The sequence below is a fragment of the Notolepis coatsorum genome (assembly GCF_963971535.1).
Source record: "Notolepis coatsorum genome assembly, chromosome: 2".
Classification (NCBI taxonomy): domain Eukaryota; kingdom Metazoa; phylum Chordata; class Actinopteri; order Aulopiformes; family Paralepididae; genus Notolepis; species Notolepis coatsorum.
The window spans coordinates 204,157,140-204,169,640 of NC_140166.1; the positions used below are offsets into that span (position 1 = coordinate 204,157,140).

The window sequence follows — 12,501 nt, forward strand, 5'->3', positions numbered from 1 at the left end:
TGGCTATAATAAGGTAATTTATAAGCCTGCTATTCTATATTCTATAATAATATTTCAAATTGCATTGGTCCGGATGGGAGAATTCAGTACTGTATCCACAAAACCTTCTGTTTAATCATCTTCCCTTTATTAATTTCCTTAGAATTTGTGTACACATGATCTCAAGAAGGTACTGCACGAGATCATTGGCAGTTTTTCATGTCTGGTAATTTTTAGCATGGTGTTATCCACTGTCAACGATGCAAAGAAAAATCATAATTCATATTCTCCTTTGTTTCATCACAATTTAAGCAAGCCTAGTAATAGACACAATATTTCTGACAATGGGAATACATTCACATAGATGTCCCTAGATACCAAGAATATGCAAATGGCCTTGTAGAAGTGGAGCAATATTCCATTTGCTTAGGTATGTATTTTAGGCGGATTTTCAGATAATAGGGCTCCGGGTTTAAGAGATTAACAGAACAGACAAATTACAAATGTGCACACACTTCATAATCACAGGAACAGACAACAGTACATGTACAGGTTACTAAACTACACAGACTTCACAACCATGCAAAACAGACAATAGAAACATACAATGACAACACAATATGTGTAATGTGGCGAGACAAACCAGGGATTAGGGAGACTATAAATTGTAAGGTGTAGTGCTAAGCACTATACAAGAAGGGCCAGAGCCGACTCTACTCAAATGTATATACTCCCTTTTCTTGACTCCTTCTGTATCACAAAAAGTACTGTATTTGCAAATCTGGTATGTCATAAATGTATAGATGTAGCAGTACTGACTATCTGTATGTCATGTATGTCATATATGTCTATATGAATTGAAAATGGGGGACCCTGATGGAAACAAGACAAACGTCTTTCTCAGGTCTGCATCCCCTTAACAATTGTATGTATTGAGCCGTACTGTATTGTACCCATTCTGCAATCTGTTAAATAAAGTTTTCATTCATTCATTCATTCATACTTCCTCAGAAGGCTGAGATCCTTCAATGTCTGTACAAGGATGTTGAGGATGTTTTATGAGTCGGTGGTGGCGGGCGCCTTCTTGTACGCTGTGACCTGCTGGGGCAGCGGACTGAGAGCAGTGGACACAACCAGGCTGGATAAGCTGGTCAAGAAGGCCAGCAGCGTGGTTGGGGTTGAGCTGGACTCTCTAGCGAGGGTGGCGGAGAGGAGGAGCCTCGCTAAGCTCCAGGCCATCAGGGAAAACCCCACCCATCCACTATACACAGACTTGGCTGACAGGAGGAGCATGTTCAGTGCGAGGCTCACACTACCCAAATGCAGCACTGAACGGCACAGGAAGTCCTTCATTCCAACAGCCATCAGACTATATAATGCATCACTGTGCCTCACTGCATCACTGAGCACAGAGCGGCAGCTCAATAGTGGCAGGAGGCCGCGACTAGCGGCCTCCAGGCTCCACAACAGGGGGCAGCGACGGCTGCCAGACATTGATCTAAGTCTTATTGGAACCCAAGGAGGTCAATACACTACCTAAAGCATACTGCACCTAGTTACACTGAATACTGGAATATATATTTCATATTTCATTTAGTTAGATTTAGATTTAAATTATAATTATAACCAAATTGTTTACCCCATGCTCAGTATGCTCAGTATATTCTTACTGTATTTATTTCTGTATATATCATTTCATTTCATTTTATCCTATGTTATTTTACTCTACTCTTATCCTAGGCAACTTGATTTGATTTGTGTTATTATTCTAATTTGTGACCTGTCCTGTCTAAATGTTTAAATGTTGAGCGATTTGCAGTGTCTAATTTCCCACGGGATAATAAAAGTATTTCTATTCTATTCTATTCTATTTAGGTGCCAAGTGTTAAAGTGACTGGTGCTTGTTACAGAGTGCTAATGTGCTCATTTGATTTCACTTGAATTGTAAACAATACAATATACATAGATTGCACGTTCATTGTAGATTGTACATTGCCCTTTTTAACAGAATTTCAGTATTGCACAAGCTATTACACTGGATAAAGATACAGTAGATGTATTTGTGTACCCATTTTGTAGAAAGTTGTATATAGGTTGTTTGATTTTATTACAGATTACATTTCTGACTGTGATTTTATACCACACGAAAGTGCACAGTGTTGTGGTCTTGTTTGTCTTGGAGGCTTGTGAAATGACCCTGGGCACTGCTTTGCAAGATGTGGAACCGTTATCATTTCCAAAGTTGTTTCCTACCAGTGTTGAGAAATGTGATTTCCTAAAAGCCACGGCATCTGATGTTAAATGGTAAATGGTGAATTTATATAACAGCTTTTATCCAAAGCGCTTTACAATTTTGTTCCTCGCATTCACCCATTCACACACCAACGGCGGAGGCGACCATGCAAGGTGCAAACCTGCTCATCAGGAGCAGTTAGGGGTTAAGTGTCTTGCTCAAGGACACTTCGACGCGCTGCCCGGGAGGAGCGGGATTCAAACCGGAAACCTCCAGATTACCAGACGACTACTCTACCTCCTGAGCCACTGTCACCGACCAATTACCTGAATCCTAACCTTAACCTTATTGGACCTCACGCCCCACCTTAACTGCCGATTGGACGTGGTGCATGATGCATCACATGAGATTTGTTATTATGTTATTATGATCTGTTGAATGTGTGACGGAAGACTGTGAGTACGAGCTCTTAAGACACTAGCTGTGAGCTGAATGATGTCCGCCTTGTTTACCAGAAGACTGTGAGGACGAGCTCTAAAAACACTTGTAACCGCAGGGTATGTGGAGTAAGACTGATTAATGGTGATATTGTTTTTGCAATTGTTATGTCGGATTGCACTTTGTATTCTGGTTATACAGTACTGTAACTGTGACTGTATTTCCTTTTAACTGTATGTTCTGGTTATATACTGTAGTACTGCATGTGATGGTTTTATAGTACTGTATGTAACTGTATGTTCTGGTTTTATAGTACTGTATGTAACTGTATGTTCTGGTTTTATAGTACTGTATGTAACTGGAAACCTGGCTTGATTCCAGTATTAGTGACTCCGAAATTCTCATCGAAAATTACTCTCTCGTTAGGAAAGACCGAACTAGGAATGGTGGGGGGGTCTGTGCTTTTATCAGAGCTGATCTAGATTTTAATACAAGGGCAGACCTTGACAGTAGCCTGTCTGAAATTTTAATGATTGATATTCGTCTCCCCAAAACAAAACCCATCCTTTTGGGTATAATATACCCAAAATTATATTTATAATATATTTGGGTATAATATACCCAAAAGGATGGGTTTTGTTTTGGGGAGACGAATATCAATCATTAAAATATACCCAAAAGGATGGGTTTTGTTTTGGGGAGACGAATATCAATACAATCAATATAACATATTATGTTACCGTCCTCCTCAGCAAAACTCCTTTTATGAGCTCCTTGAAAATACTCTGCATGTCCCAATTTCCTGGAAAGAGAATGTATACTATTGGGCGATTTTAACACTGACATAGCCAATAAATCCTGTCCCACTTTCAGAGGGATGGACAGATGTGCCAGAATTTCTTTTATTTTTTTTTAATTATTATTATTTCAGATAATGGTTGAAGAAGTGCGTCTTTAGTCGATGGCGAAAGATTTGACGGGTTTTAGTTTACAAAGCCCTTAATGGTAAGGCCCCTGTTTACCTAGCAGACCTCCTCATCCCCTGGCTTACAGTATACCAACGTCAACGTGATTGATTGATTGATTGATTGATTGATTGATTGATTGATTGATTGATTGATTGATTGATTGATTGATTGATTGATTGATTGTAGGCTAATGTGCAAAATGGCTATGTAATTCATTGCACATCTTGCATGCTTGCTGTACTAATTAGAACTAACAAGCACTTCCTGGTGTTAGAGATAAATTAATTGGAGTGAAAAAAAACATACGATAATGCTTTGAAATGTAGTAAAAAGTCCCCATAATGGAAATATCAATCAAATTGTGCAGTAGGCCTACTTGAGGAAATAGTTCCCCCCACTATTTCCTGAGTTTAAATGGATTATCTTTGTATCTTCAGTTCCTCTTTTAAAGGTCTTTCAAAATATGTTGCTTCAGCCAAGACAAAATGTTCTTCCCCTGAATGAATCACCCTTACATCCAGTAGGATGATGGTGTCTGCAACCCTCTACGTATCTGAAAACACTCATCAAAACAGGAAAAAGGAAGCACACTCGTCTGATTCGGATACAAAGATTGATGATTTACAGGAATTCATGCTTAATTACCTCTCATTGTACCCCAGGAAGACAGTTTTTGCCAGACAGAGGGGATAGATCCCTCCTTTCTGATGGGGGGGGGGGGGGGGGGGGTTATAGAAGAATGCATCATTAACTATGATGAGAGAGGCTGAGATAACATCACCATGGCATCAGACACTTAAAGGGGAATGCCACACATTTTAAGAGGTCACATATGTTCTTCCTCTGCCCCAGGGAAGTTCAGTGGGTCTCTCAGAGTTCTAGCTTTAAGAGAAAGTGGTGTGTGTGTGTTCACAAGCACTGACCGAACGTTCTTGGGGCGCAGGATGAACATATTTCAGTATGCAAATTCTTAAAAATTTGTGGCGTTCCCCTGTCTCTTCAGCTTCACAACCTCAGTGATGACATCTATCTAACATATAGGCCACACCCTTTTTTCGTTTATACAACATTACTAGCCTAAAGGTACAATGTGTACAGTTTTCAATTCGATTTATTTAGTTTGAATTTTGCTACAAAACATAAATTAAAGGGATGGTTCTGAAAACCCTGTTTCTTACATAATGATGAGTCCTTTCGGTAGAATCCTGCACAAGCTGACCGAGGCTCACTCACAAATGTACTCCACAGTGCACACAGAGTATAGATTTCAGTGAGTTCAGTCAGCTTGTGCAGACAGGAGCTCAACCCCATTGACTTTGCATTGGTCTGTGGCTAATTAGACCACCTGAGAGCACCACAGACCGTGGATGCTGTTAAAAAGGGCCTCAAAACACATATTTTTAATAGAGCCTTTTGTTGATTTGTATCTAGTTTTAGCTCCACACATTTTATGTTCTTTTACTCTTTTACTAGTTTTAGTCCTTCTTATTTTATGTCCTTTACTCTTTTACTAGTTTTAGCCCTTCACATTCCATGTTCTTTTTACTCCTTTAGTTTTAGTCTTGCTTATTTTATGTTATTTTTATTAATTGTTTACTCTCTTGCTAGTTGTTTTTATGTTCTTTTACACTGTAGCGCTTTGAGATTCGTTTCACAATTATAAAGCGCCTCTACAAATCAAATATATATATATTTCTTTTATTATTATTATTATTATTATTATTATTATTATTATTATTATTATTATTATTATTATTATTATTATTATTATTATTATTATTATTATTACAGAGCTAGTATGAGGAACAGCATGGATTGTGCTGAAAAAAGAATTCTACCGATCAACATGATTGATTGATTGATTGATTGATTGATTGATTGATTGAAAACTTTATTAACAGATTGCAGAATGGGTACAATACAGTACAGCTCAATACACACAATTGTTAAGGGGATGCAGACCAGAGAAAGACTTTCGTCTTGTTTACATCAGGGTCCCCCATTTTCAATTCATCATAACATATATGACATACAGATAGACAGTACTGCTACATTGTAACCGATGGTTTAGCTGCGTTGTGTTCTGGTGTACTGTCAATAACCAGGCAGGACTGGATCTCAGGCTTTTTATTCACCCTGTAAAACCCAGATACTCACCCTGTCAAACCCAGATCATCATTGGAAGGGGCATTCTGAACTATTGATTGAATTGATTGATTGAAAACTTTATTAACAGATTGCAGAATGGGTACAATACAGTACAGCTTAATACACACAATTGTTAAGGGGATGCAGACCAGATAAAGACTTTCGTCTTGTTTACATCAGGGTCCCCCATTTTCAATTCATCAGGGTTAGGGTTGTTTCCCTCTAGTGGTGTAAATGTAACATAATAATGTGTGTGATTATAAAATTAGGATTTTTTTTTTTTTTATAAAGAAACATGGTTAATTGATTCATTTATGTTTTGGAGCAACATTGAAACAAAAAAGTGCACCCTGGTCCACCTGTTTGAGGTGCTCTCTGTCCGCTTACAAGTGAACCCTTCATGGATCTGTGAAAGCAATCTGACCAAAAACAGGAAAATACCTCAAAAAGTCTTTATCAAAGCTGATTAGGCAGTTTTTGTTTCTAAATGTGTGATTTTTCATCATCATAAGGTTATTGTGATTTTCACTGCTAGTAAGTTCAAAATAGCCAAATAATGTTGTGATACCGTTACGATGATTTCCTATGGCTGGTTAAGATACAGTATAAAAGGAATACATAATCACTTCATGACGATGTGTTGCACTGCGCAGCACACTCCTGAAGAAGTGAATGAGTCTTAATGTCAGGTTGTACTGGTTCTGTTTAAATTGAGTTGCTTATTGAGTAAAAGCATTAGGAGCATTAGGAGTTAGGAGTTAGGAGTTAGGAGACTATACAGCGTTAGGAGAATATACAGCATCAGGAGTTAGGAGTTAGGAGACAGTGACTGAGGCGACAGTGGCTGAGGAGGTAGAGCAGTCGTCTGGTAATCGAAAGTTTCCCGGTTTGATTCCCGCTCCTCCCAGGCAGCGTGTCGAAGTATGCTTGTCCATTTACCATTTACATAATGCACAAACCTTGCTTGATACAACATAATCTCAAAAACCAAAAGGACTTCACTTTCTGCACATTTTCATCAAAGGGAGCATGTTGTTGCTCCACTGGTATATCAGGATAAGTGTGCTCCAGCTTTAGAATCAATGAACCATGTTTCTTTATAAGAAAAAAAAAGAATCCTCATTTTATAATCACACACATTATTATGTTACATTTACACCACTAGAGGGAAACAATCATTAGGAAATATTCTATTATTATTGACTACAGTGTTTGAATCAGAATGTACAATGTACAGTGTGCAATGACAATAAAGCGTTCTACTTCTACATGGCACTGTGACAACAGGACAATTCAGTGCACAGGAACAGCACAGCAACAATAAATTAAACATATAACTTTCTCACACATTCAATCAATTGTAGCTATAGATTGTGACAGTGGAGGCAGGTAAGGAGAGTCCAATAGTGCTCAGCCTAGCTACTGAATAGAGAAAAAGCTTAAAATATTGTTTTTCAAAAATAAACATTACACTGTTGTGCTCATATACATTATACAATTCTTAAAATCATACTAAATGAAATCAACAGGCATATTAGGATAAATGTGTTACAGCTTTAGAATTGTTTATAAAATAAAATACACATAATTGATCTCATGTTACATTTACACCACTAGAGTGAAACAATCATTAGGAAATATTTTATTATCATTTACTACATGGCTGAGCTTTGTGAAACTTAACATCACACATCCGATGATGAACTCTGATAAAACGCCTGAATAAACCGGTTGAACCACATGAACGAAATTCACACACCTGTGAAACGATGTGAAATCTGTGACAGGAGAAAGGAGCAGAGTCCATCGTGACTTCCTGGCTTCCTTACAGTGTGTCTGCACTCTCCTGCGTCCTGCCTGATGTCATGTTGCGTTTCCTCTGTGCGTGTGCACACTCAGCCCCTAGCTTTCTCATGGCCTGGTTGAGGCGACACATGACGTACACAGTGCCGAGGATGAGGCCCACACCTGTGGCCACCAGCAGGATGTGAAAAGCCATGAGGAGCCCTGTCAAGGATCGATTAGAAGGCAGATACCACACGTATACCCAGCCTTCGTATCGGTTGTGGTGTACAAACTCAGGCCCTTGCTCAACCACCAGTTTGCCATAGAATGGAGGCGATCGCTGTGGAACAAGGCGATCCTCAGCAATAAAAAGCAATTCCTCCAGAGACAAAGTAATGGGGATTGGTGATGTTGGTAGGGTTGTTTGTTTAGTGGTGGTGGTCATTGAAGTTGTGGATGGTGCAGTTGCTGAGGTGGTGGTTGAAGTTGTGGATGGTGCAGTTGCTGAGGTGGTGGTTGAAGTTGTGGATGGTGCAGTTGCTGAGGTGGTGGTTGATGTTGTTGGTTTGGTGCTTGAAAAGCGTTCAGTTGTTGGAAATGTATTTGATAGGTGCGATAGTTCAGTGGTCGTGTGGAGGTTATATTTGGTAGGTAAGTATGTCGTTTGCATACTTCTGACGGTTGTAGCATCACACATGTCGAACTCCTTATAATGCAGAGAATCAAGAGTGCGGAGCATTTGGTACTTTGGAGTGTGACACATCACGTCCTCTCTATCCTGAACCACACCTACATTACGTCTGATCCATCCTGCAATATCTCTAATACTGCATGTACAGTCCCACGGGTTACCACTCAAAGTAAGAACCGTCAAGCCTGCATTTGTGGAGAATATTTCCCCTGGAAGAACCTTGAGATTGTTGTCCTTCAGATCAATCACAGACAGCATCTGAAGGTTTCTAACGATGTCTCCGGGTAGGGCGTGAAGTTTGTTGTCATTCAGGAGCAGAATGGACATGGTGGTCAGCCTGGTGAACAGGTCTGGGTGGAGGCTCCGGAGGTCGTTAGACCTCAGAGAGAGCTTCTGAATGTTAGGAAGGCAGCAGAACAGATCTGAAGGCAGGTCCCTTAGTTTGTCATTGAGGTGGAGGTTGAGCCTCTGTACTCCAGACATGTTAGCAAACAAGTTCCATGGAACGGTGGTGAGGTTGGTGGCAAAGAGATAGAACTCTTCCATGTAAGGCATGTGACCCATCAGTTCGTCAGGCAGAGATAATAGAGGGTTATTGTAAAGGGTTAGCTTATTCAGTTTTGGCATGTGATAGAAGCTCTTTTCTGGAACACCCTGGAGCCAGTTGGAGGACAGAGTGAGGGTCTTGAGGTTTCCTAGGGACCAAAACAACTCAGGTGGAAGGCTTGTAAGATGATTGTGTTGGATTTTGAGCTCCTGAAGGTCAGCAAGTCCCTCAAAGGCCCCAGCCTCTAACACCTCTAGCTGGTTGTTGTACAGCATTAGCTGTCGAAGACTAGTCAAGGAGTGAAAGATGGTGGGAGGAAGAGCTCTCAAGGAGTTCCTGCCAAGGTTCAGAAAGAGGAGGTTTTTCAGGCCGCTGAAAACGTCGGAGGCAAGGCTACTGATCAGGTTGCGGTTGAGGTCTAGAACCAGCAGCCCAGTTAGACCCTCAAACATCTCTTGAGCAACAGTCTCCAGTTGGTTCCCGTCTAAATAGAGCTGCTCCAGAACGGCCATGGGGCTGAGCGCCCGGGCGGGCACGTGGGAGAGATCGTTGGAAGACAGCTTGACGGACATGAGCTGCGGGGCGGTGAGGAACGCCTGGGGGTGGATGGTGTGTAGATGGCTGTGGGTGAGGCTGAAACGTAACATGAGGTCCAGGTTCGCCAGGCTCTGCTCATTCATGACCTGCATGTTTGTGTCGTTGAGCTGCAAGGTGAATGTTCTCACGGGCATCGGTTTGGGCACGTCTGTGATGCCGGGGCCGACGCACAGCACGGAGCCTCCTTGATCACACATGCAGCCGCTAGGGCAGGCCATGCAGCCCGTCAGATGTGACAGCGCGGTGAGTAGAAGTATCCTCCACATGGTGCCTATACGAAACGATGACACATTTTGATTACTATCAAACGCAAAAAAAATGTATATTCTTGATAACATTACCTAGTCATCATGATGTAAATGGAAAATAGTAAATGGACTGCATTTACAGTATATAGTGCTTTTATCCACATTCACACATTCTCATTCACTCATTCACACACCGACGGTGGTGAAGGTGCCAACCTGCTCATCGGGAGCAGTTAGCCGCGGTTTGGTGTCTTGCTCAAGGACACTTCGACACGCTGCCTGGGAGGAGTGGGAACCTAACTCCTAACTCCTAACACTTACATTTGTTTCAAAAGATCAGAATCAGAATGTAGCCTACAATCATTTGCCTTATTGAAGATTGCTCAGGAACATTCAATAACCAACAATAGTACAACATTCAATAACCTTCAATAACCAACAATAGTACAACATTCAATAACACTCCATAACCAACAATAGTATAACATTCAATAACATTCAATAACCAATAGTATAACATTCAGTAACATTCAATAACCAACAGTAGTAAGTGTAACAGTGGCACATGCTACAGTGACAACAGGACAATTCACAGGACAGTGCACAGGAACAGCACAGCAGCAATAGACAGTAAATTAAACATACATGTATAACTTTCTCACACATTCAATCAATTGTAGCTATAGATTGTGACAGTGGGGGCAGGTAAGGAGAGTCCAATAGTGCTTAGCATAGCTACTGAATAGAGAAAAGGCATCAAATACTTTTTAAGACAAATAAAACAGTACACTGTTTATTATTATCATATCATATACATTTTGTATTTAATTCAAATCAACAAAATAAAACATTTACCGTATCTTTGTATATCTCCAATTACTTCCCTGGCAGTTACATACAACAAAACTGAATTGGAATTGAAGAAATAAATTCCACCCACCTCTCAAAAATGAGAATCCATCACAGTCAACTTGTGTTATGGTACTTCTGATATAAATATATGAGTGACACAGGGGATGCCTGTTCATTTCCTTGAGGACTAATCTTGACAGAGTGCTCAGACCATATGCTGCACAAGTCCTGTTTAGCGCAAATCCCAGAGTCTCTTTTAAATTGTCAACTCAAGGAATTTCTCAATAAATACTCTGTTCTGAGCCCACATCAGTAAGGGTTCAGGTCTATGCACAGCACTGTTATCGCCTTAATTGTGATAATGGACAATGTCTCAAATGAGAAATAAACACTGTGCTGCCATCTTTATGGATCTTTCGAAGGCATTTGACACTGTTGATCATTCCTTGCTTTTATATATTTTAAGTAAGATTGGTTTTAATTCAAGTGCTTGTGCATGGGTCTGATCGGCAGCAGTCAGTAAACTGGGGAACTACTTAGAGTTTTTACCAATAACTAAGTGTGTCCTACAAGGTTCAATTCTAGGCCCAATTCCTTTTACAATTTATATTAATAATATTAGTTCATCTTCAACTAATTTCCATTTACATTTATACGCGGATGATACTATATTGTGTTGTATTCAGGGGGTAAAGTACTTGAGTAATTGTACTCTGTTACAATACTTAAGTACTGTTTTGGGGGATTTGTACTTTACTGGAGTATAATTAGGTTTGTATACTTTGTACTTTTACTCAATTACATTTCAGAGAAAAAAAACATACTTTTTACTCCTTACATTTAAAATGCAGACCTACAAAGTACAAAGTACAAATCTCGCAGGTCCAACTATTTTAATTAGTATATCTGTTTCTTTGGCATAACGTAAGGTTATGTATATAACCAAGTTCTATGAATTATGGCGACGCTCAGCATCAGTTGCATAATATCTCGCTTCAGTGGATATGCACTGAATAAATTTCAAAATGTACCTTTACATACCAACATCCGTCTGACCACACCCCCATCTGCTGCCTACATAAGCAGGGGTGGGGCCACACACTCATCTCCTTCCCAACAAATTTCACCACAATGAAAGATCAAGGGCCGCAGCGGCGTCCTGATGCTGAGCGTCGCCATAATTCATAGAACTTGGTTATATACATAACCTTACGTTCTATTTCATTATGGCTTTCGCTCAGCATCAGTTGCATAACAGGAGCTGAGCGGGAGCCATAGCTCGACAAATGTACCCCGCTGAGGCCCCCCACAACCATCAGACCGGGGAGGACCGAGCCCCCCGACCCTCCCTAATGGAGGATACCCTCCCTATTGGAGGCTTACGGGAGGGAGACGGATCCGACCGTGCGAAGAGGAACTCAAGCAACTCAACGCACAGGGTGAGCAGACCGTGGCTTGACCCCACGACTACACACACGCACAACCCGCATGCCACCAGGGAACGAACGGAAGGAACAAACCTTGTTACTGCCCCCAAAATCACGGGGTCAAGAGCAAACCCAACCCCGTGGCAAGGCTGTAGCAGCGGAGCGCGAAGGAAGACCCAGACCCACTGAAGGGACTGGATCCCCTGGAAAAAGGGGGCCCGGAGAGGTCAATGACGCCAGGCATCAAGACCCCACCAGGCGGTCACTTAGTGACACCGCCCCCCACATCACCAGCGTATTCGGATAAGGCCCCTCCAAGAGCGGGCCCTTTCCCCCCAATAGCACACCGCCTGGCACACTGACCCTGCAGAACAGGCAGTCAGCATGGCCGTAAGCACTCAAAAAAGGTTAACCAACGGAAGCAGGCAGCGCACCGGGGAAACCAGGCAGCAGGCTGTAACCTGAGCCTGGAGCACTACGGACGAGACAGGCGCCAAAGGAGTCAGCTGAAAACAGCCCCCCCTGCGGAAGGGGCGTATGCTGGCGTTGTTAAAACCATGACAAAGCCTCCATTAAAAAAAAACCACC

General features: G+C 41.3%; 1 protein-coding gene across 1 annotated transcript; it reads right to left on the reverse strand.

Annotated features, from left to right (window-relative positions):
* Window positions 1-5,778: 5,778 nt before the first annotated feature.
* Window positions 5,779-9,652, reverse strand: LOC311223700 (uncharacterized protein; the record flags this gene model as incomplete). Its single annotated transcript, XM_084308472.1, has 1 exon — window positions 5,779-9,652. One exon carries the CDS (start codon window positions 9,650-9,652, stop codon window positions 7,592-7,594), a length of 2,061 nt encoding a protein of 686 aa, XP_084164598.1. The 3' UTR covers window positions 5,779-7,591.
* Window positions 9,653-12,501: the final 2,849 nt, after the last annotated feature.